The following is a 26,260-nucleotide window of genomic DNA, read 5'->3' as shown; positions in this document are numbered from 1 at the left end:
AATGTCTGAGCAAAGGCCACAGTGTTTAGGTGGCATACACGCTGACAGTTGTTTCTGAGCTATAAACTCCTGTCATTTGCTCATTTTAAGCCTAAGAAGATATTCCATTAACAGTGTATTTAATAAGTAGTTGAGTGGATGAGTACACACACACACACACACACACACACACACACACACACACACACACACACACACAGGGCAAGAGAGAGAGAGAGAGAGAGAGCAAAAGAGGAGCACCGTGTTGTTACCGGTGCCTCCGGTTGGCTGCGCTCTCCTCCTCCTCCTCCTCCTCCTCTGCACCTGAAACACACCGGCAGCGGACCGTGGACGCATGAAGGATGAATGAACTTTAAATCTGCCCCACAACTTTCACTGCCTCTCTCTCTCTCTCTCTCTCTCTCTCTCTCTCTTTCTCTCTCTCTCTTTCTCTGTCAGTCTCTCTCTCTCTCTCTCCCTCCTCCGCTGCTCGCTGCTCCACAGGCGAAAACCAAGAAGAAGATCTCGACAATGGATTTACTGCAATCACGATCCTACAGTGACTGATCAGATCTTTTTCTTTCTTGCGCGGATGCCCATTAGCGTCGCGAGTCGAGATGATGGCATCAATAGGGGAATTCGATCCTCTCAACACCAGAGTCCCTGCAACTAAAATAGAAGTTACCGTATCATGCCGGTAAGGTCAAACTCTTCTACATGCACAGATGTAGTTGATCTTAAACCCTGATTAAAAGTCATTTCACCTGTATCACGTAAAACCTTTTAGAAATGAAATTCATATTTAACATGCAAGCAGCATCAAAGTGATACAAGTTAATTAGATGTGTGTGGTGAATTTTAATTTTATCTATAGTTATTTTTTCCTCTGATGTAACATCCATACCTTCCGCTGAGGTTAACCCCTAGTGTGCACCTCTGATCAACTGTAAAACAAACATAAATTTTTGTAAGATTGTAGATTTTCTATGTATTCAATATCTATCTATCTATCTATCTATCTATCTATCTATCTATCTATCTATCTATCTATTTATCTCACACAAACAGGTGGTTTAGGTGCCTTTGCTATTAGCAGTGTGTTTAACTGCTTTATCCTCCATCTGTGACCTTTTAGTTTCTGATGCCCTTTGCTTGCAGGTATATGGTTAATCCCATCAGATGCATCCAATATGCATCAAAGTGATTTTTTAAAAATCCTTCAGAGTCTCATGATTTCTGCATGAAGTCTGGCTGATGACCCAGTAGACTGATGATGTTCAGAGACGTGTGGTTGATTAATGATGATTGATTGAAGTGAACTGCTTGAGTGTATAACATCAGATTCTGTTGTAGCTGCCTGACTAAATGATGCAGTAGCATAAATGTTTCACACAAAATATAGAAATACTGCCAGTAAGTATAGCAATAATCCTCAGAAAAACATGATTAGTATTGATTTTTTTAAAAAAGAAATCAACCATCTGAAACAAAGCAGCAGCGTTAACACATACCTGAATCTTCTGTTCTATTTTATTCCATGCTGTCTGTGTTTGCTGGCAGTCTCTCTTAGCTGAATGGTTGACTGCTTACTGTCAGACTGACTGACTGACTGACTGTGCAGTAAAACTCAGTCAGGGTTTTTCAGACTGTCAGTCTGCCTGCCTGGCTGTGTGCTAACTGTCTTTTCAATCAGCTCCTGAATAATAAATGGCTGTTGCACCTGTATAGTCCCTCCTGAGATCAGCCAGACTTGAGGTGGCCAGACACCTGAGTTACACTGCTCAGACCTAGAGGGGAGTGAACTCAGATGGAGGAATAGAAGATGAAGGTGTTTTAACTTTCAAAGATTCAAAACCACTATAATTGAATTACATACAGGATTTATTACATTAAACCTTGTGCAATAAATGTACTAATTTGCTGTATTTTCCTCTTTTTTGCCTTGAATTATGGGGTTCTTGTTAGAGGTTTGGTTGCATAATCCATTAATAGATTCACCTCTCCAACAGGAACAGTTTGACTTTGAGCTTAGATGGTTTCTTGCTGAGTACTAAATGAGAAGATTGATACCACTCTCAACATGAGAGTGGTATCAAGAAAGCAACATTTTTTCCCAGAATGTCAAACTAAATTTAAACTAGTTTCTGGATATCAGAAACACCTACAGCAAACAAATTTGGCCAATATGTTCAAAGTTTTGCTCACTATACACAAAACATTTTGGTCAGTGACTTGAACAAAAATTGCCTCCTTAGAATCCTGTAGACAGAGGTGCATTTTACACTCTGTGGGTTCCACGCTTTTCCATTGAAAAAAGTATTTTCAACTTTTTTTTCCAAAACACAAACTGTTACTACTTCTGTCTTTATGAACATGGCTTGGATTTTGCATTCATTTGAAATTCCTATTTAGACATCAGAAGAAATAATCTATTCAACTTTTGTATTCAAATTTGGAGGGACATGCAACCTCTGATGTGGTACCAAAAATTCAAAACTGATTGCAACCCATTACAACAAAGTGACCATAGATTAAAAGATAAAAAATAAAAGACGTTATGTTGCTTTACTTGTATTTTATTTGCCATACTACTGCATTGCAGGGAAAGTGTCAGCAGCATATGGTGAGATGGTAATTGTCACAGAATCATTTTTGGGGAATAATTTAGAGAGCATTTAAAATCTGCCCTTGACCCAACTTCAGGGCTTAGCTGAGATTTTCTCTAAATGTGCAGGAGAGTGAAGAAGTGAAGAACAAAAGAGAAAAAAATGAATTTTGTGAATGTTAATGAATGAATACATTGTCTTAAAACCCTGCAACAATGGCTGAAAGAATCCATTTTACCTGCAATTTCACTGTTTCCACAGGAGTCTACTGGATGTAGATACATTCTCCAAGTCAGATCCTGGTATGTATTAAGTCTTTAGTGTCTCTGATGAATATGGATTGAAATGTTGGTAATAACAGAACATTCTGTTTTTTGTCATTACTTTTTAGGACAAACTTTTAATGTCAATTTGGATATTGAACTTAATATCAACTCTATATTTATCTTGCAGTTGACATTTTAGAAAATGGGGAGTTGCATTCTGTAGCATGATACATTTTTGCATGTTTTTTTGTTTGTTTTTTTACACTCGTTTAAGTAGTTCTTTTACAGCAAAAAAGCATTAAAATGTAATGAACGGTGTTCTACTCTGTCTCTTGCACTGGTAAATAACCCAGAAGGTCAGAGCTGTCAATGGGTGACAACAATGTTGATAAAATACAGGAGTGAGGGGGGAACAGGGGAGAACAAGGACAGAACTAAGAAAGGGGCTTAAAAGTCAAGGTTAAAGAAAGGTCATGGTGTGAGTTTTGCTGAGCTTCAGTATGGGGGGTAGTAGAGAATTAAGTGAAGGAAGAAAGAAGACATTGGTAGACAATTTCAGGGTTAAAAAGCCTGTTGGGCCGATAAGGAACCTGTGTCCCTTCACCCCTCTGTCTTAATGAAGTAAACAAACAAGTGTGGTTGAATTTTTTTTTTGGTAATTAGGGAGGGATATTCTGTCATGCAGGACTCTGGAGCTGCAAATGTGAACAGTGTAAGATCCCAATTGAGTTAGCCAAATAATTTAATTTACATTCTTCAAACTAAAAGCAAGTAAACAAATTATGACCATAATTTTCCGTATGTATAAATGCTAGTAATTATGTCTCCATGGTAACGAGAGATAAATAATTAACTTGGAAACTTTAACTTAAACATCAGCAATGTCAACAAGTAAAGGACAGTACCTCTGATTCACATCATCCACTACAATCATATACTGTAGAGCCTGGAGGGTACCCTGCAAGCTGTACAGTATATGATTACATATTACATATGGGCCCACAAAAGGCCATATGTAATCAAATAAAAATACCAGTTGTACATTTACTTAAATACCTAATTTTTAATCTTGCTTTTCTGCTTTAAATTTCATGAAATACAGTTCTGGTTCCAAGAATTCTGCTGCTTGCGTTGCTAAGAAGCTAGCTTAACAGGAAAAGAATACATTTTACAAGGCTTAGGCAGGAGATTTAAAATCCTGACACAGTTTGAAATCAGGAGAAAGAGAGAAAATTCACTGATTGCTTGTCTTGAATACACTCAATGTGCAACGATAGAGAATGGAGAGCTATATCCTAAGTTCAGCTGAGATACATATACATACTGAGTTACATACACATAGCGTGTTAGCTCTCTATCACTGTCTCTTTTCTTCTTCTTTCTGTCTACTTTCTCTTATGAGTGACCTCTCCTCATCTCCTCATTTTCGATGTGGTTTTGTTCGTTTCCTCTCTCGTTTCCCCTGCAGCTGTCCTTCACACCTACAGGCTAGCTTCATTGATGCTAACGTAGCTGTCTGCAGTGTCCTCTCTTTCCTCCTTCTACCCATTAGTTGATTTGGGTGTCCAGATTTATGCAAATATCGAACATGTTTGGAATTTAATTTGCCTGGTCCTTACTGAGAAGCTGTTTATTTTACTGGTTATATAAATAACAGAACAAAGCTTAGCTAGCGAGCTAAGACTCACTAATGCTGTTTTTACGTAAAGTTTACTGGCACATTCATTAAAAATGGTAACTGCATTAGAGGGAAAAGTTACTCCACACCTGCCAGCCAATTAGAATCAAGAATTGTGAGTGACCATGGTATGAATTGCCATAATAATTGTCAACTGGTAATAAGAAATACGCTTTATTTTTTTTTAATGCTTAATTCTGTGGCCAACCATTGTTCTGACTAATGCTAGATGTTTCATGTCCAATCATCTCTCTGAAGGAAGTGGTCTGGCTATCACTCCACTGATAACTCACAAGAAACACCATGGAGGAGTTCCTAAATATATATTTTATTTTCAAAGCACAAAATCTTGATTAATGTACCCAGTAAGGGTATAAGTATAAGGGAATAAAATTGGGCAGAGGAAGGTAATTAAAAGCACAGACAAAAATCTGAATGAGAGAAATGACAAACATGAGATAAACACAAAAACCACAGGCTATTAAAGCGTTCAAATATGATCTAGTTGAAAAGATAATGGGAAAGAAGATGTAAGTTCAGTGCTTCAGTGTTTCGATTCAACTGTACAACATTACTAGTCAAACCTGACTGCCAGTCACAAATGATACTATTCAAATAAGGAAAAAAACTACCTTCAGTTTGAGCTTGTTGTTAAATTAAATGTTTAAATCTATATTAAAATAATTTGTCATAACAATATCAGAGCAAAAATTTTGGCTGACAAGGCAGTTGAGAAATGTCAAGAAAATGTTTTAGTTGGAAACATGATTACAAGACTGGGTGCATTTATCGCTCTGAAAAAAATGCCGAAGAGACCTATAAAGAAAATTACAGGAGGCACATCTTTACTGCACCTACTGGCAAACTGCTCTTTTTCCCTCCTGACACGTAAGATTCTACCTTTACCAGCTAAAACAAGTCCAGCAATTTGGTACTTCTGAGAGCCTGTGGGGCACATCTTTCTTAGACAAATGTTACCTCAAGTCGGCCAGACAGTCAGGCTTTAAATGAAGTACACAAATCACAGCTGGAGAGCACAGATGTCTAACTCCTTACCCAGACGCGTCTTGGGGCTCGGGTGATAATGTCTATGACTGGCCACAGATGTGAGGGCAGCCTGAGGAGGTCCAACCAGTACAGACAGGGAGAAGTGATGCATGAACCTTTCCTTCAACATAAGCAGATGTGGTGAACTGTGCTCCGTACAGCTGGAAGATGTAATTAGAATAAGCACTATTACCAATTGTTACTTAAGTAACACAGACAGCACAGCTAAGAAAAGAGGAAGAGATTCAAGATTCAAAGCCTTTTTAATGTGTATGCACGTAGAACAAGTTTGATTGTGTAATGAAATTATGTTTTCTGTCCTCTCTGGTTGAAAACTATGTAGAAACAAAAGTATAAAAAGTATAAAGTATAAAATTGTACAATAAGAATTTGATTGGTAGCAAAATTTGCAAAGTTTGACGTGAAATATTTCCATACAGTTGTGATTCAGGTGTTTAACAATAATGCAGTATTTACACAGTAAATTTGGATGTGCAGTAGGTACAGTGGTTTGGATGGACAATTTTAAAAGTAAAATGAAGTCGTCTTGTTTCACTTCAGTAGAAATGTTAAGCTGTTTTCACATATGAACTCTGGACAGTGTCTGGAGAATCAGGTCCTAACATTTTCCGGAGTTGCCCTTTCACACATGAAGCATACAGCAGGAGATTGTCTATGTCAGACTTGTTCTCACCTACTGGAAATACTCCGTTTGGTTTAGGCAAGGGCTGCAGAAGGCAGGACATGACACAGAAAGTACACTGCAGTTGTAATTCAGTGTTTTTAAGCTTTTCATCAGAAATAACGTGCTAGCGCTAGCTTCACAGCGGAGCGGTCAGGCCTGCTGTGTTTATCCAGCGCCAGCAGCATGTGTAGAATAGCGGCTGTGGATGAGAGGGGAGCTGACTGCTGGAAGTAAAAGACATTGTATTTAAGTTTCTCTTCTGCTCATTCAACAGTTGTTTGATAAATTGCTCATATCTTCTCCCTTACTGCCAGGTTTTGTTGCACTTACAGCAGTGAGCAGTTGTAGCCCACTCACTCACTGTGAATTTTCCAGAGAACTCACTGCTGTATTCACAAATGGGCTCAATCAGACATTACATGGACTTTGTGCTAGGCAGCTGGCAGAGTAAAGTCTGTTTTATGCCCGGTCCGACTGATTCAGACATTTGCATTCACTCATACAGCTCCTCAGGGTAATGTCTGGAAAATTTCAGGGTTGCAGTGCATGTGTTAAAGGGGTTTTTAGTTTCATATTAATTATTCTAATGCTAATAAGTATATGCATTCGGTGCAATAATTTAAAGTGGGCGAGGAGCAGCTTGCTGTTATTGCTTACATAATAAAGGGTGATATGATATTAGATCATTTCATATGCAGAAGATGAACTAACTGTGCTGTTAGCCCAGATATTAGCCTCTCCCTTAGACTCACACACAAACTAATGTGTACAATGAGTGAAAAAGTGAATCCCCCTTCTTCCTTTCATGGAGACTGCTGGGTTGGCACAGTGGGGGTGCCAGCACAGAGGAATGGTTTCATACAGTGATATAAAAATGTCATTTTGCATCACCTTGTGAACTGTTACCGTATGACCTCATTGGCTCAAACAAACGCACAATTACTTTTAAATTGTGGATACTGTAACCACTGTTAACACATCCTCTCCATTAACAACTAGACCTTTTAAAAAAGGAATGTTAACGTAAGCAAATGTTCCCCATCTCTCTCAGTCCCTGTCACCTATGATACCTCAATTAAAATCTATCCTATGATATTTTCTATAGTATCCCATAGTGTTTTGTCTGTGTTGATCTATTATGACAGGAAGGTTTGGACTGGATTCCTCTCCAGCATTAACTAAATAGTCTAATTAAAATGCCATGTTCAGCTATGTCAGGCATATATGCAGTATTTTGGCATCTGATAAGCCTTTAAATTAATGGTCCCACAATATCACTCAAACCAGTCCAGATTTTACCTCATCGTCTCACCAGTAAACCCCCGCCAATGCAGCCCCTCACATTTTTTTAAGGCAGGGCTGTTTTCAGTCTGAGTACTGCTAACTCCCGCTCACCTACCTCTGCAGAAAAACGTCACCCCATAAGTATCTGCCAATCAAGTCTGGCTTGAACAAATCAACTGAAATGGAAGCTGAGATGACTGACAGGCTTAAAAGCCTCTTGTGTCACTCTCAGTCCATTATATATAAAAAAGGAAAAAGGTGATATTGTACAACTCCAGAGTGTTATTTGGACATCTGAATGCACTTGTTCACAGGTGTTTTCATAAGTTGGACCACAAACTCTTAAACCTTGAGTTAGCTGATATTTTGACAGTCACAAATGCTTTTTTTCAGTGTCAGCTGTTGGATATTTGGCAGGAATGTTACATGGGAGCAAATGCCATGGTGGTAATGTGACCACAATTTATGACAGGAAGCAAGTAATTAACAGGATGGGTGCTGTACAGGAGAGAGGAGACCCACTCAATCAATCAAACATTCATTTACCACCTCTCATGTAAATTAGTTAATCAAATCATACATCCATAATCAGAGCTACATGTATGGCTGCAGTTACTGTAGGCTGCTTGTGTAAATGCTAAATATAGTAACTTTCCAGGATGAAGAGAGAGCAAAAAAGAGTTTATTGACATGACAGCACTGAGGGTTAGTCAATCACTCATCTCTCATGTTAATGTCATTCAGAGCTAATACGTAGCATTCAATAAATGTGTCAGCTGTTGGTAAAGAGGTGATGCTGTCCATCAGGAAGGCTATCTGTGTCCCTCATTCACTACTCACTACATAGTATACATCAATAGTCAACTCGGTAGTGATCTGTAAATTGAGATGTTGCGTCATCACTGACAACCATGAAGACGTATAGCGGTAATTTTCACATCTATAAAATGTGGCACTGTGGGCAGAAAGTGTTGTGGATGTCTTGGACAAACTTTTTTTGCTCTATTGTGGAGTTTATTAGGGCATTATATAGAGCATAAATTTCACACTCAGAATCTGGACCCAAAAATAAAAGTAAATGCTATAGTGCACTATAGTAAATGGGGAGTGATTTTTTAATCATGTGAGACTCTCATGACCTACTTTATTACAATCAATTTATAGAAGAGAAGAGGTGGGGCTGTTTATAAAGGAAAGGGAACAAAGAAGAGATAATAAAGCCTGCAGCTTTCACCAGGGCCCATTAAAGTACCTAAAACAAGTGGAACAATGATGGATTATTTAATCACTCTGCACCTCAGATGTGTTTTTCTTAGACAGATTCCAGGTGGTGAATTATTTATCATTCAATCAATCAGTTAATTGCCTGAAAACTAACTAACAATCATTTTAATCTTCATATAAAGCATTCTGACTCCAGCTTCTCAAATGTGAGGATTTGCTGCTGTGAAAAGGCTACTTCCCTCTCATCTCTTAATGCTTTGTGTGTTATTCTGTATTATTTGACTGCCTGTATCTGTCTAGCTCAGCCTTTGCTTACCTGAGCAGTTGGTAGGTTCCAGTTAAGTGAGGCTGAGAAGGTAAAATGGCAGCCTGGTCATAGTAGGAGAGAGTAGGTTGCAGCTTACTGTTAGGCTGCAGATTTTATTTGTTACTTTTTGTCTGGACTGGCCATGGACCAGCCTTATAACCCTGAATGTCTGAAGGACTGTTAGCTTAGCATGCTAATCCTATGCAAACATATGGATGAGACCACATGTTTACAGACATCCACAGATAGAAACAGATGAAAGCAGGAGAAGTTAACAGATAATTAGAATAGTTATAATTAAAATTAAAATAAGTTCTCTTTAAATCAAATATCTCAAGATAAGAGAGGAAAGTATTGTTCTTGCAACTGCATTTATAACCCTTTTTTTTTGTTATTACTCAAACATTACTTAACCAATTTCATGTGATATGCTACTTTAGAACACTTTAAAAACAAATACCAGGACCACAACAGAAAATTGCAGATGAACATTTAATATCCAGGAATTCACATTATAGACACGGCCACTGACTATCCCTGTAACAAAATAGCCACAATTACACACATTGAAAATACATAGTCAAGCCATATACTAGTGCTGTGTCTCAAATCGCATATTTCTGTACTAACACTTAACATTTTGAGTGCATAAGTGCGTTCACACTGAGAAGTATGGGAAAATGCAGTGCACTGTAAGTACCCAGATGGTGCACTCAAAACGGTTAAAAAGTTGAATGTTGAACTATGGAGACTTCTCGCCCTCAATGGTCGCCATCTTGGCTACGTAGCGGAAGGGGAGGGACCACTTTTCAAACTGGAAATGGTGGCCGAGTATGTTGTAACTACGGTGAACATCGCCACATTATACAAATGTAAGTTATACATGTGTTTTTTAGCACTAAGCACCACTTTACTGTTGTCGGATATAAGCCATCAGTATGTTTTTTGGGTTGATTTAACAGTCTGTAATGATTTGGTAACGCAAACGATAACGCAAATGCTAATGCTAGCTAATGCTAATTTGCGATCATCATTGCCGGTAAGTGCACAACGGCTGTGTTTGATTTGAGACAACACTACCCTGTCAAAATTTGCGCACTACGCCAGTAAGTACATAGTGTATGCAGTATACTACATGAAAGTGTACTAACAGAAGTATGTGATTTGAGACACAGTTTAGGTTTTCATCTAGTCTTGTTTCTTTTTGTTTCAGCTGAAGTTATTTTAACTGAAGGTTCATTTTGCCTCTGTTTCATTAAAGATCCCCTCCAGACATGTGTTTTGAAAGAAAAATATAAAATTACATTGAATGTTTTTTTTCTCTTGTGCTCCCCTTTTAGTCATCAACCCTGCTAACATAATCTGTTGCCCGTGTTTATGTGTGCTTTGTGGAAGAATGTACCGAGATACCAAAGCAAGACTCTGAAGGTCTGCCCCTTATCTAATTTATTGATGACTCAGAGTTTGTCCTTGGGGATGTTGTATCACTTTGCCTGCTCCTTGTGTAAATTAAATTTGAGTTTGTGTTACTCCGCCATCAAATTACCTGATGTCTCTGTGTATCTGCCCACACATGGAAGATATACAACTTTGCAATAAATGTGCATTTTCGTCTGTAGTGTGAAACTAGCAAGCTGGAGTAATTTAAAAAATCTATGTTTTGGACAGACTAGAATTGATAGGAGTAGGTAAACATGCCATACGAGTGATTATAATCTAACATATATATGCAACTTATTTCCAGCTCTGTGCTGTTTCTCTGCAAACAAGAAGCTTCCAGTTGTTTTTACTTTTCCTAATGGTAGCCTGTGGAGTTTTTGACCATTACTTATACTAAGGGACCCTGCTTTGCGAGTGGGTGGCATGATAAACATACATGCTGATGATTTAATGCTATTCCACAGATTGAAAGTTGCTGTAATGCAGCTGGAAATGTAACAATGAGGCAACAACAGTAAGGAAGAAAACTGCTGGGAAAAAAATCTCCAAGGTTGTGTAAATGGTAGCCTATGCATGAATGAGAATGGATTGGTCTAACCTTAACCCTAACCCAAGCACTTTAGGCCTTCCTCCAAGCCTATAGTAATGCCCTAGATTGTCAGCAGTATTGTAATCTCCACTAAAAAAGAAAAAACAAACAAACAAAAAGTTTCATTTTACATATTATACTTCAAAGTGCTCTCTGAAACTAGGCCTGGGGTGGGTTGTGTCCATGAAATGAAAAAATTAAAACTTTGTCGTAGAGCTAAACCAAATACATTCTTGCAAAGGTCTCAACCTGGAGAGTAACATGTCTAAATGAAGATTCTAAATGGCTCCTACTTTGAAATACTGACCTTTGAACCTTGACTTTAGTACATGTTTGAAGACATATAATTAAGCAACAAAAGGGGCTACAGACATAGGACCAACTGTTATAGAGAGCTCTTGACCTCAGCTATCATGTGAGTATGGTCAACAACTGGGGGTGCTGTCAAATATGGGTAACACATGGTTAAAATTAATTTTCACCCATTTAACAATTAGATATTTAAAATCTGATAACATAAATGTGTTTACCACCCGCTCAATCTCCTCAATGTACTCTCAATTCAGTATTTACAACTACCAATTCTAGGAAAAAACACTAACTATTTTTTAAAAACTACCATTCCTTAGAGCTGCGCCATGCAGCTTGATACAAATCAGCAACAGGGTTGTAGTTCTTCCAGTTTGCAAAGTGGGATTATAAATAGGGTAGTAAAAAGATATATCTACTGACTATATCAAATATCTTGTACAGATGAACTGGTAATTACACTGCATCTAGATTATCTAGAAAAAGTAAATATGTTGGTTTATTTCAGATAAATCAAAGATCAAAACTGGAGTCAAACTCGCCCATAACACAATGCCCTTCCATGAGCCATGTCATCCAAGGTGTGTGTGTGAATTGGGGGGACTCAATAAACAAGCTGCACACAAAAATCTTAATCAGTTTGGAATAAATTTGGTAATTAAAAGTAAACAGTAGATATAATAGTAAATAAAAGTTTTGCAGTGTAACACAAAGTGGACTGTCTTCGTCTCTACGGTAATGCTTAATGAGGCTCATGGGTAATGCAGTTTTCTGTAATTGAAAACTGACAAAAAAAAACATTATTTCTCAGAACCAAATCAGAAATAATTAAAACGGATGGCCTTAACATTAACTTGTAGTATTGTTTAGTTACTGTATCAAGGACACTTTCATGTTTTTGTGTTGAGAAATGTTCAAGATATCATCGAAAGAAAACCTTAACATGGCAACAGTGAGGAAAATACTTGTCAGGTAGGTCTTCCAGTCCGCCCACCAGACTGATGCTGACTGATAAAATTAGAAAAATAAATATAAGGATAAAATCTTGTGACTAAATGTTGAATAATGTAGCAGTTATAGTTCAAAACATGAATAACAAATGAGAAAAACCAATACAACATCTGTGGTCCTGAGACGTGACTGACAGAAAAAGAAACATATACAGTACATTAGTTTGAAAGTCGTGCTGAGTGTCACATAATAAATGGAAAATTCGTGTCCATGTACACAAATCTGTAGATTAAATTTCGTGACTATTTCACAAACTGCCGTTAGACTGGGTTGTTGGGTAACCATGCTGACCTGCAGCACAGTCTCACTCAGTCCTGTCTTGACTGGGTTTTAACATATTCCAGGCATGTGTGACCTCAACTGCATTGACGCTGCCCTTGGAGGGATGTAAACAGCTTTCATGCATTTCCCAAAGCAAGTAAAATTCTCCGTTTGAACTGCAGCGGCCACGAAGAATTGAAATCCCTGAAGAGATTGTAAACTGGAAGGGAAAAAAAAGAAGTTCTGTTATTTGGTCAGAGACAAACGCATCTGTATGATACATTCCTTTGGAGACCAATAAAAGTAATGGAATTCATGAGATATTTTTCTTCTCTTTTCCAAATAGCTGTGACTGTACTTCTTTCTGTCTTTGGCACAGCTTTTCTGTTGCTGAAGTGACCCTTCAGCACTTCAGAAAGCGTAATTTCCATCTCCAATTCCTTTTCAGATTTCATATTACATTGCTATGATTTCAGTTCTAAATGACTTAGAAAATCACTGATGACACCAAATCATGAAAACTTTTAAAGATTAAGAGAAGACACTTATGGAAATTGAGGTAATCTTTTTAGTTGCTTCATGTTCTCATTGTGCAGTTCCTGAAACTACACCCTATTTACAAGATTTATCTGGCTCTTTTATTTCTATCCACCACCATCTAAACCACCATCAGGCTTCCCTATGAAACATCCCACTTCTCTTATGTAACATCATTTGCTGGTGGAATACTGAAAGTTTTCATCGACATGCATGAGTGTCTCACTCCATTAAAATCTTCAGGAGAGACAGCCTCTCCACTCACCACCAGTCCAGGTGTATTTAAAAGTAATCAAATCAATTATGTATATCTAATAAATTACAATTCTATACAGTCTCTCATAATGTGAGATAATGAGTCATGTTGATTACATTTGATATATTATGTGTTCCTGTACATTTGTTTAGTTGTATCTGCTTGATTTTGACTCATCAGCAGGTAGGAGTTAATGTTTTGTTTTGTTATAGCACAGCAGGTGTGGTTTTAGTTTTGAGAGTTTCTGTCTTGTCCTGTTCTGAGAATCTGTTTTAAAACCTGCTGCGGTTATAAATGACTCATCTGAGTGACTAGATTGTGATATATTGTATTAACTATGTGATTCAGAAGAAGCTATTTTTGGCCTTGTATTACTTTTCTTTAGCACTAGTGGCAATTTTCTCTCCATGGGAGGGTTGTTACTGTAAACACCACAAGTATGTATTTGAGTATAAACTTTGTAAAAAAAAAAAAAAAAAAAAAACTAAAAACCTTGCTTTTAATAATAGAAAGATGCAAAGCAGAATTTCTGTGGCACACAGTGATATATGTAAGAAATGATGGAGGGCAAGGAATTTTACATTTTCCTCATCCATTGTATACACATCAAGTTGACAAGTTCCACTTTCATGGACAGGTAAATTATAATTCAATAAAGGCTCAGTGGTTGAGGTGAATAAAGGCAAGACCTGAGTCATACCATCTAAAAAAAGGTCACTGGTCCCTAATTACCCTGAGGTCTCCTAATGAGATCTGAGGAAAGAGTGAGCAGCCCCTCGTCCACCCATGGCATCTACTAGTCACATTGACTAAAAAAAAAAATATATATATATTTTAATGTTTATTATCAATAATATGTTGATATCCACGTCCAACTATAAAGGATATAAGGACTTCCTGTCTGCCTGTATGTGTGTATGTCCTTCGCATATCTCAAGAACCGTTCATCTGATCAACTTCACACTTGATAGTTGTATTGCTCAGGACCCAAGGAAGTACAGTGACAATTTGGTGCAATTTGGACATGTGACACATTTAATATTAATAACCTCTGAATAAACAAGCGATCTGCGAGCTGCTCAGCTCTGCAGCAGCAGGAGCGGGACTTCATGTCTCTGCGACTGCATGTCATGAGCACATCTGGAAATCAGAGAGAGAAGCATTTTCACATGGTGTGCTTATACACTCGATGTTTCATACTGATAAACTCTGAATAAACAAGAGAACAACAAGCCACTCAGCTCTGTGTCTGAGCACTGAGTATGCTGTCCACGAGTAAAGAAAGAGCGCGGTGTTGAAGTGATGATGACCGTCCTCTGCTGTTGGAGTTCCTTTGAATCTGGGAATTAATTTAGATAAGTGTAAGTGGACATTCTTACTCAGGATAAAATTTGATGATTTGGAAATTGTATAGGGCCTAACTGTAAATGGCGTGTGTAATAGTCAAATAACAAAAGCAAACGTTCTATCAAAATGATGGATTCACTTTATTTTCAAGGTGCAAATTTTTATGTATTTTATTTTTAAATGCAGCCCTCATTATACTTGAAATAAGAAAAGATTCACTATTATAGTATTTAACACCTGTGTGTAATAGAATGTTAGATTCTTTCATGTTGTCAGTGTTTATACTCAGTTCACACCTTACATCAACAGTATTAATTTTCCTGTGATGAGGCAGCAATGCCAGAGGCTAAGCAATCAGCCCAATCCAACCAGGCATGTTATGAACGGGCACCATACTAGACACAATAATTATTTCAGAGCAGTATGCTGCTGTTACATGTTTAGCTTTTAGCTTTATGAGCGCAGGTTTTAAGACCAAACAAAGGATGATAAATTAATTCATGAATTTAACATATGAAATATGTTAAATTCATGATGCAGCTGATGCAGTTTGATTTGTCGCTGAGCTTCTTCGTAATTCACTTACAGGACAAAACTCAGAGATGCACAAAAAGTACCTTCCCACCATTCTTCTCCACAGTAAAATTATCGCAGTCATAACTGGCACCTTCCGTCCATGACAGACGCTCCCAAAGGACACTTGTTGTGAAGGCCAGCGTCTCTCAGATCAAAGATCAATTCAGTTTGACTTTGGCAGCCAAACCTGGTGGAAAATCAACACAGTGCTTATCGCTTTGACTCGCACAGCTGGACAGCCACTCTCTCCACTGTAAATAATAGCTAGCTTTGCCTTGTGTAACGTTGAACTTATACTTTTGGTGTATAAACCCTGTTAGAAGTGCTGTAAAGCATGTTTTTGAAATTTGGAGAGAACTAGCTAGAGGCTAACTGTTTCCCCCTACTTTCAGTCTTTATGCTAAGCTAAGCCCTCATCAGCATCCCAAGTGGCCCAAAAAAATGTATTAATGCAGGTGTATGTTTCACTTTATTATTCTTGTGAGCAAAGAAAGATCTACATCTAACACCACAATTTGATTTTGAGAATCAGGGGGACTATGCCATCTCAGTTTTAGGGCGATGGGGTGCTCTTTGCTAACGCAGCGTCCCTTGTGATTTAGGCTGACAAGAAGACTGGATTTTCACAGAAAATCACAGAAAACCCTTCCTGGCGCAGGGTATTTCCTTATATTTTCTTCAGTCTGTGCAGTTTTGTCATAGCTGCTCCACTGAGGTTCAAGAATTGGCCTCAAAAGGTTTGGGCTCTTTTGCCTTATCCCTCTCCTGGCAGCTGATCAATAGATGAGCAGGGATGTGTGCCCATTGTGCCTCACCTAAATTGCTGTGTGAGAGGTGTAACAGAGAGGGATTTCTTACAGCCAAGCCCTTAAAACCTACCCCTTCTCCTCCAGCTGGAATCTGCCACCACATGACTGTGTTTCTACTCTGCTCCTACTTGCCAATCACCTATCCATCTCATCTCCTTACCTTTAACTCTTCTTTGCTGCTACTTCCATGCCCCCCTTTTCTTTGTCCTCTATTCTTTATCCCACCCAACCTTTCTTCTTTCTCCTTCCCTCCCTGTCCCAGCCTTTTAATATTCTGTTTTGTCCTCCTCCAGTCGTCCCTTTCCAGCTTCACCCTCCATCACTCCCGCCATCCGACCACCGCTCTGTTCCACCTCACAGCGAGCAGCTCTGATTATATTTTCCTGCAGTGCAAATCCAGGAGGCAGGAAGCAAGAAATCCCCAGTTGAGAACCTTCACACAGGTGATTGTCACTGTCAGCTCACTTGGCATTAGCCAGATCAGTCTGAGCGTATGCCCTGCCATTTTCAGTTACAGTCGATACACTGATGGGACAGAACTTTAAATATTGAGGGGGACTGAAATCTCTTAATGTGCTTGCATGTACATACATGCTGGAGATTACGTCTTTACGTCCTGGCACAATCTGTTAAAAACGGACAATTAGATGTGAAAACAGGCTGCGAACATATTTGCTGGAGACTCGTCCTTTTTCTGTGGCACTGCAGCACTCCCTTTACCATATACTGCTAATCTGTGGATCCATGTGAGAACTTAATATGATTTGTGCTCAAGTCCGAACTGTTCATGTTCAGAGTCACCTGGGTACCCTTCCTGCAGCCAGACTATTGTCAGGAGTTGTAGTTGGAAGTAGGGATTGGGGTAACAATGAATTGCCTTGTGATTTGGCTGCACCGTTGCTGACCAGATGGGCTCCTTCCTTTCTCAGTCACTTTCCATAGAGCAGGCAATCAGTCAGGTCCTTTGGACATGACCAGCACTGATGTAGCCCTGATGCGGATTAGTTTGAGTTCACTATCAGGCTGTGTTGTTACTTTGCAACCTTAGGGAAATACCAAGGTTCTTTGACTTTGATCTCAGATAAACATACTTACAGTGATTTCTGTCTCTGTCTTACATATATTCATATACCAGCCACCAGCAGCTGAATGGTGTCCCTAATATTTTGTCCACTCCATTAACATACATGGAGGGGGGGGGGGGGGGGGGGGGGGCGCAAAATATTAGGAACACTTTTCAATATAAAGCACTCCAGTACACCACCGCCCACTATGACCTCAATAATAAACAGAAAGTAGAATTATCACCTTTCTGACAATGTCAACAAAAACTGAAAATATATAAGCTTCATAAATGTAGAATTCATGGCAGAGCTGTATTGAATTGTATTAGATTGCACAGGTGTTCCTAATAAAGTGGCTGGTGAGTGTATAAAATCATTACTTCAGTTGTTGGTGAAGAGAGGGCATTGGGGTGTGACTTACAAGCCGATCTAATCCCCAGAGTGTGTTCGCCTTCATTGTTTTGTATTTTGTAATTTAATTGAAGGCTATTCACAAACTGATTAACTTGTGAAACTTGGGTTTGCAAAACCCATTTAAACAGCACCATAATCTTCCCATATGGTTAACAATCTGACAAAGAAAAGATTGTTTTCCTCTAAAGACGCATTGCCCCAAAGGTTCCCTGCCTGCTGCCCTTTCCCTGTTATCTCCCCTCTGTTAATTGCTCATTAGGAGGGAAAATGTGGTTTTAATCGTCTGCTGGTCCAGACAGTCTGAAGTTCATTAGAGCTAATGTCCAAACTTCACAGAGGCATACAGTGGCTGATGGTGCCCGTCTAGACAAACAGCAACACTTGGCCAATTATTAATACATCCCATAAGAGCCTTTAGAGGGTGTTGTTTGTTTGCTTATGAATGTACATACTGTGTTTAATCCAAACATTAGAACAGGGTACATTTGTTTGGTTATAATTGGGCTGCCTCTGCTGTATTGCATATTCATGCAGTTGTGCTAAAAGCAGCATCTCTCCTCAGAAGAAAAATGTAATGTTTGGGGAAGAACCCACAACAGGACATTGTAAATTGTAAACCTCAAATACTGGCTAGCCAGGGGACCCATACAGTATCTCAGGCTTACTCACTAAGGCTACATTTATTTTAGCAGTACTAAGAGCCTGCAGTATTGCAAACAGCTTTTTAAAGGTTAATGCACATTGTAAAGATCACCAAACTAGAAACATAAAGGTTGAGGTTCAAACTTTGTATCTTAAGCAGTTGTGATGTAATTGCCAAATGATAGTGTCAGACTAAAGAAAGAAAAAAAACCAAAAACGTTCAGACACAGATAATGGCAAATGATTTGCTATCAATAGAAATTGTAAAGATATACAGTATCTCAAATTATATCCTTTTTTAAACTTTAAAATATAGTCCATGTAAATCACACTTTCAGTTCACATGAAAAATAAATATGTCTTTTATTGTTCTGGTATTATTTGTCTTTAATTTCAATATTTCAGTTTAGTGTGCTAGCATGTAAGTTAGCATTAAACACAAAATAGTTTAGACTTATGGGAATGTCATTAATTTTGAACGTAAGAAGGTGATCATAAGTTTTGCATACAATTTAGATTTTGAGTGGATGATGATGTTAGATGAATTTCTGCTCTAAACTGCATGATAATCTATCCTACAGCTGTCGAGATATTTCACTCCGAACCAAACCACTGTGTTATTAGGCTTCATGCAAATGGGGCCATGAATGACTGTACAAACTGTCATGGCAGTCAATGCAATAGTTTTTGAGATTTCAGTCTGGACCATATTGGACTGACCATCATTTCCATCTCTAGGGTTATGGCGCTAGCTTGGCTAAAAATGACAGTTACAGAACCAGCAATGTAGTGTATACTTAGGCCATATGTTTCATTTGGTCCTGAGTCTAATACCTTATGTACAGCATTCTTGCCTTTTTGTAATTATAGATATTGATAGCAGGGGAAAGGTCTGGCTGCAGGTGGTGACAGCATAACTGTAAGGCAGAGAATGTAGAGATTGATTACTCCCGTATTGTTTCACAGGTATACTTGGCAGAAAAGTGAGAATATAAAATATATTGTGTTCATGTGTTTTCATTATACTGTACTCATTTGTTGCCTTATTTGTGTTTAATGTGGACCACTGTGTACAATGTAGATTAAATAAACCCAAAATTCCTTTATTGCCCTGAGGTTTCTCATTCTAACAATAGTGTTGTAATGGTTTTTATAAAAGAATTATTGACTTTGCCTCTCGCTTTGTCAGTGAAAATAGATGGGTCACATTGATTTTCTTACCTGAGTGTTTTAATATCTGTCAGGTGCTGCAGGTGCCAACTTATAAAAACCATCAGGCTAATCACCGAAACTGAATATTATCTTTTTTTTTCTTCTTTTCCTCACATTTCTCGTTCATCATCTTCTTCTCCTCCTCCTCTTTCCCTTCCAGTGGTCGTGCTGTATTTGCAGGCTGTGGGAACCAAAGAGTGGAGGGAGGTGAGTTCAACATCCTTTTGTTCTCCGATATCAATATCCTATATTTATGCCTACCTCTATGCCAGATACAGTATGTGTGTATTTGTATGAATTCTATATAATGAATATTAACTTCAAGACTTCTCCTTGATGCCAGTCACAGCAAACCCCTGAGAACAGTGTTGTAGAAAATTGAAACTGTCAGCTTCTTCACTTGCCCACACAAGTGTAACCGCAGTCTGAAATGGACTCAGGTAGGGAAAAAAAAGCTCCATATACCCCACCCAAGCTGATGAATTAATAGTAGAAGTTAAAGAATAAATAAATAAAAAGGATCTCATCATATCAGGTTTATGATGTTAGACAAGAGGAATTCACATTATGACTCAGGGCTGGAAGAAAAAGAAGTAAGGTTCCTTTTAGGTCTCATCAAATATGCACGTCTGCTCCCCGAGACTTCTTGCTATCTCGCCCTCTGTCACTCCTTTTTAAGGCAGGGTCATATGACCTTCCACTCACGGCTGCTTCTTTGAATACCTTCCCTTTTTTCAATACATGTCTCTGGCACACAAACACATTTCTGTGTCATCTCTCAGCCCTATTTTACCTCATCTAATTTGCCCATGACAGTCTGTCTTTAGTCAGTGTATTTACCGATTTGCAAATTCAAAGTCAACACCAATGTTTCAGTGAGGGTTTTACCATCGCTGATCCCCTCACTTCAAGACACCTCACACCTTTTCATTCCATGTGGCAGGGCTTAATCAAAAACACGGCACCGCAATCAGCAGAGTAAACATCTCACTGCCAGCCATATACATATCAACGCCATGAGCAGATAATTGTGCTTGACTGGAAACCTGACAAATCCTTTGTTTTCTTTTGACATCATGTTTTGCATTATGGCAATACTGTTGTAAGTGCAATTTTGTCCTTTGAGGGAGAAATTTTGCATTTACATTCCAGCAAAAATATAAATATGTGAAAAATAATCTTTGTAAACAGCATAACTTTTATCATATCACTATATCCTGAGGGTGTAATATGATGTTCCTCTGTGTTTAAAAACTTTTTTTTTTAAAAACAATATTGGTTGTTTGGGTTTCTTTTTTCTGGTCTGTTTTTTTTGACAAGTGGTTTGTATAAGTTCATAGTTACCTTGGGCTTCTTTTCTACCTGTTCCAGCTGTTTTCGGGTGTACTGCTATGTTTTCTGATCACAGTGGTTCCATTTCTCCCGGCCAATAGATCCTCCACTCATTGGCTCCCACATATCACCTGTGGTGGCCCATGGGGGATTACCATGGATGTATTAAGAGAGGTGAATACAGTGCTGCCACTCAGCCTTGCTGCCAATTTGTCCCAGTTGCCTGCATCAAAAAGCATTTTCCCCAGACCAAGCTTATAAAAAAGACATCTTTAAACTTTTTGACTGAACAAATTAAACTGCAAACAAAATCAGTTATTAGTCATTCAAGTGAATGGCCGCCATCTTGAAGTATCCAGTTCTTATTAAACATCTATGGGGACTACAGACAGCTCAGTCTGCGTGATTACATGCTCTAAAATCAGAAAACAAGGCCTTGTCACACCAATATTCTAAACAGTGAAGTTTTGTGGCAAAATCTATTAATTCCAATGGAATTGCTGAGAGGAGTTCAACTTTGATTAACTTTGAAATGTGAATTTGTGCTCTTGATCAATAGAAAGTTGTCATGACAGTGCTGACTGTTGAGGGAACGAAGAGCTGGAGACTCCAAAATAGAGAAAGTAGCTTATCATTTGTGTTTTTTCATTCACCTTTATTTAACCTCCTCTGTCTTGGAATAATCTGTTCAACAAAAGAGGAATGGTTTGGAAACAGTTATTAGACAGGAGTCAATATAGGTACAAATGTCTTTCAATTGCATTTTGTGAACTAGCAATTAGCAGTTAGCCAACTGACACTTAGCAGTTAGCAGGCTAGCTCAAGGAGCTTTTTAATCTCTTGAGTAAAACTCTTTATTGAATGAACTTTAGCATGTCCCGGCTGGCTAGTGGGTTAGCAGTCAGCTCACCAGTTGCAGTAGATCACTGTGAATAGTCCTTACATCACCAAGCTTCTACAACTAAATAGTTTTGAGAACACATTTATTTATTGGGACCATGTACAAGACATGTAGATGAATTTCGCTTAGTCACTTTCTGGTGTGACCAGGTCTTCAGGAATTACCCTGATTATTGCCAGATCATCTTGTTTGCATTAGTCCCTGAAATCCTATTTCCCAATCAGCCTCTTACTATGAATTATGGGGCCCTATATAATTATACAATTTTCTGTTCAATGGTCAAAGTTCAAAGTTGGAACTGCTTTAGTTATTTCATTTGAAGCAGCATTCGGTCTGTGTTTTTCTCACTGGTTTGAAATGGGCAGGGCTTGGTTGGAAAAACAGGATGTCACATACTTCCAGGCACTAATCAGGGTTTAACAACATTTGAAACAGAATATGATGACAGTTGTGAGGTTGTTTGTTTATGTTGACTGGCCACCATCAATCAAATCAGATCAAACACACCCAAGCAGATTAGCTGAGTTTTTAATAAATAATACCTTTGGATGTTTTTCTCCTATTAAAATTGATTTTTGCTTATTTGATCAATATTGGACTATTGGAGGCTAGGTTCTCATGGGCTTTAGGGTCACATTCAAATAAGCATAGCTAACTGTTTAGCTGCCTTTTGAATTATTCTGAGCTTGCATACATCTTAGTCTGAGTCTGGAGTCTTTCCAGGTACAGTGTTGAGTTTGCATAAGCTCTACCAAGGTCATGCAGCAGAACACACAAAGCAGTATTTTCAGGGTCTATTTATTCCATTCTGTTGTTCAAGGATAAACACAGATAATGCCATCCACTTTACACTTGAAATTGGCAAAAAATAAATAAAAAGGAAGAAATGCAAATCCAACAACTACACCATAAACAATAAATATTATACTGCCCTGCTGTACTTCTAATACCCATTAAATAAGCTATAAGGCACACCTAGTTGCCAGCTTGAAACCTGCAAGATTTCGTAGGCAAATCTTTGCAAAAGCTACAAAATAAACAAGAAAAATGCTTTCATCTAATGCAACTATTGTTGTCTGTATGAACTCCATTTCAGTTTCCCAAACACAATGAATGCAAATCTCTTACAAGTCAACACACAATTGTGCATACATGCAAACAAATTTAAGCACAAATCCCTCTTTTGTGCCCCACTGTTGTCGTTATTATTTAACAGTTATTTTTGCCTGAATGGGTTCTTTTGTGCATTTATGACCCTGAATAAATGTTTCTTTTCAATGGTTTACTGAAGAATATTACATCAAGAAATGCATGGTATCTGTAAAACACCCATTTGATATTTCTACATATGCCTATGTTGAAAGCAATAATTGTCTTGCTGCCAACTGCTCTTCTTACTCTAGAACAACAAGAAACATCTCCCTCAGTAACAAAGCAATTCCCTAACTGTCACCCACAATGCCTGAGCACCTATTAACTAAGCACGCCTGAGTGAGATTATAAACCAAAGGACTCCAGCCCTGAAAATAGCAACACTACTACTAGGAAATATCATGGGATTTTCCTTTCAGGTCGATAAGGCGGGTAGGTTCTGAGGTCCAATACACTCCCCTGCGAGGCCTTGGTAATGGATAGGCTGGGGACGCAGTTGATAGCGCGGATTATGTGCGTTGGGCACTAAAGACATGAGTCGAGGTATTGAGGCTGCAGTGAAGCAGTACCAAGATCAATAGCTCATTACACGGTGCTGTCGGGCCAGGCCGCAGAGGCGAGGCTGGCAGTCCACCAGGGGGATTACTGGTGTGATTGGTAAGGAGATGGAGAGACGGCCTGGCCCAGGAGGGAGGCTGGGACCAGGCCTCTGTGCTTATGTAGGGTAGAGTGCTGGCTCTGATGCAGCTCTAATGTAGCATTCTGATTTCTCCAGGGACTCAAGATTTAGCAAATAGCACAATGAAGCTCGGTGTTAAACAGTGTGGTCATATTTTAGCCAAAGGAGATTTGTATTTATGAATTCTAATCCTGTGTTAAATGTTACAATGGTAATATGGGTTGCTGCTGAATCTCACAAATTTTATTCACTTTTTTCCTCTGGTGTGTTTGTCTTGATATAAGCTTAATCACATTTATTTGACCACTGAATCAGTGCTGCTTTTACAACCAATTATTTCTGTCTTTCTATTTTTGTAGTTTGGCAGGACAGAGGTAATCGATAACACTCGGAACCCAGATTTTGTCAGGAAGTTTGTCTTGGATTTCTTCTTTGAAGAAAAACAAAATCTAAGGTTTGATGTGTAAGTATTCTGACAGTATTTTACTTCACTTTTTTCTGAATAAATCTGAACTTGTTTAATTCTAAATTTGGATACATTCTGCTATGTGAATACTTAGATTCTGAGTAACCAACCTAAGGTAGCAATGCCTTTGATTACATTTGAATAATTTCTCGCTCTGCAGGTCCTTAGTTGGGTGAAAAGCTAATCTGGTTCATTAGGAAAAATGAGCAGGCCAATCATTGCTAAAATTAGATTCTGGGATGTCCAATCATGGAAGGAGTTTTTTTTTTTTAAAAGCCCACTTACCAAGGCCACTTGCTAGACCCACTGATTAAATCAATGTCTGTATACGCACTTGGCTGTTCTGTTCAGTTGACCTAACAGTTATCCTTAATCAATAGATTGGAAAGATCACTTATATGCCTCTGAAACTTAAATCAAGGCACAGAAATGTGCTTTTATTGTTCAGTGAGGTCTGTGGGGCAGTTGCTTGTATACACTGTTGGGGAGGATTTGTGTGAACTTGAAAATGTAACAGGAACACTGTTTGCTTGACCTCAGAGCGTCTTTATTGTTTTGCGAGGCCATTTTCTATGTCCAGAATCCAAATAATACACTTTTTTTGTAAAACAAACCTGAACCTCTGATACAGAGGTGAGAAACAGTAGGCATCAGAATTTCAACATAACAACATTATATATATTCTTGTTTTCTTGGATTTTTTAGTCACTTTCTCATAAATAAAATGGAAAAAAACATATGGTAATGATTCACAGCGTTGGAGAGGTTACCTGAAAAATGTTATCTATCACTCATTAGTTATTACTCACTGAAAAAAAGTATGTTAAAGGAATTGTTAAGCATCCTTGGAAATAGATATTTTCTTTCTTGTCAGTGATGGCAACCTCAAAAAGCTAGGAAGTTTTGGAAGTACCTACTGACCGTCAACAGCTAGCTTAGCTCTGGTGACTGCTTGCAGAAGTCTTAAACTCAGAATCTGTGTGGTGCACCCTCCAACTCTGAACAAAAGATATGTGATCCCTGAATGTAGTTAGCAAGAGGCTAGCTAGCCAAATAAGTACAGGAGAGAACTTTAGAGTTGCAGGAAAGATGACTCCTCCTTGCTACAACCTTCAAGGTGAGGATAATATGTGAACAATGGAGTAAGCAATCACGAGTTAGTTAATCTGCTAGCATGACTGCCAGCTAACCACTATTGGCTGTGTTATCTTATAGAGCACACTGGGTGTGGGATTCACAATGTTGTTTCATGAGTTTAATTTAAAAAATGAATGAATAATGAACACATTTCAGTGGGAAGTGATTATTGAAAATGTTTTTTACTACAGCGGCATTGAGCTGCATCCTCCACATTATCTGACATTTCTTTACACTCTGAACAGAGTTGGAGAAAACTGGGTGACAGACTTGCATATTAAAAAACTGGAGAAAAAATATCTACAGTAATAAAAATGTAATACAGAAATTCCAAAGCAACTTATAGTGAAGGGATCCTTCAAAATCTGACTAGAAGTTACGTTTGCATTAATATTCGTGAAGGGTGTAATGGCATATCTTAGAGGAAGGTTAGCTTATGCTACAAATCTTTAATTAGAGTGTTTCTGTCATCATCTTTGGTTTCATATTATTACGCTGATCACATTCAAGTCAAAGTAATGAGGTACTGCCTTGTCAAAACTAAAACGATGTGAAAGAATAAAGAAAACACCAAGCTTTTCCAGCATATTTTCAAGCATAGCTGTCATGTCAGTCTCCATTGATCAGTAAGTAGTATAGTAAGTAGCAATAAACTGGAAGAGTCCCTCTAGAGTTCTTCAGATTAGCAATTGCAATGTAATTACTGAATTTCACTTACACTACTGACAAAAGTAATTACATTACCAGCACGCCCCAGTAATGTATGCATGCATGCTACTTAACTACAACATCCCCAGTTCGGTTCCGGCAGTTTGTTGCATGTCATACCCCATTTCTCGCTCCTTGTTTCCTGTCATCTCTATTGTCCTATCTAATAAAAAGATATTTTTAAAAAAAAGTAATTACATTACTGTAACATGTTACTCAGTAATACTGCTCAACACTGATAATTAATAGTTAAAAAATCAAGCAGGGAAATCTGTGCTTTTGGAAGTAACAGCTCTTTTCTTATGATGGTGGATCTGTATATGTGGTTGTTTTAAATCTCTT

At 38.3% G+C, this 26,260-nt stretch overlaps 1 protein-coding gene across 3 annotated transcripts in view; it reads left to right on the top strand.

Moving 5' to 3' along the window:
* The first annotated feature begins 306 nt into the window (after positions 1 to 306).
* The window catches only part of LOC122982981 (copine-9-like), an 83,110-nt gene continuing 57,156 nt past the window's right edge, over positions 307 to 26,260 (top strand). For 2 of the 3 annotated variants that reach the window (XM_044352634.1, XM_044352636.1), the window contains exons 1-4: positions 307 to 676; positions 2,847 to 2,887; positions 19,704 to 19,750; positions 23,967 to 24,070. In XM_044352634.1, coding sequence (XP_044208569.1) covers positions 597 to 676; positions 2,847 to 2,887; positions 19,704 to 19,750; positions 23,967 to 24,070 — 272 coding nt within the window. In that variant the 5' untranslated portion in view covers positions 307 to 596. Of the gene's footprint in view, positions 677 to 2,846; positions 2,888 to 19,703; positions 19,751 to 23,966; positions 24,071 to 24,915; positions 25,216 to 26,260 lie in introns of those variants that run through there. The other variant, XM_044352635.1, reaches the window with a different exon arrangement.

The sequence above is a fragment of the Thunnus albacares genome, chromosome 5 (assembly GCF_914725855.1).
Source record: "Thunnus albacares chromosome 5, fThuAlb1.1, whole genome shotgun sequence".
Taxonomy (NCBI): Eukaryota; Metazoa; Chordata; class Actinopteri; order Scombriformes; family Scombridae; genus Thunnus; species Thunnus albacares.
This window is presented reverse-complemented; position numbering and strand designations above follow the sequence as displayed.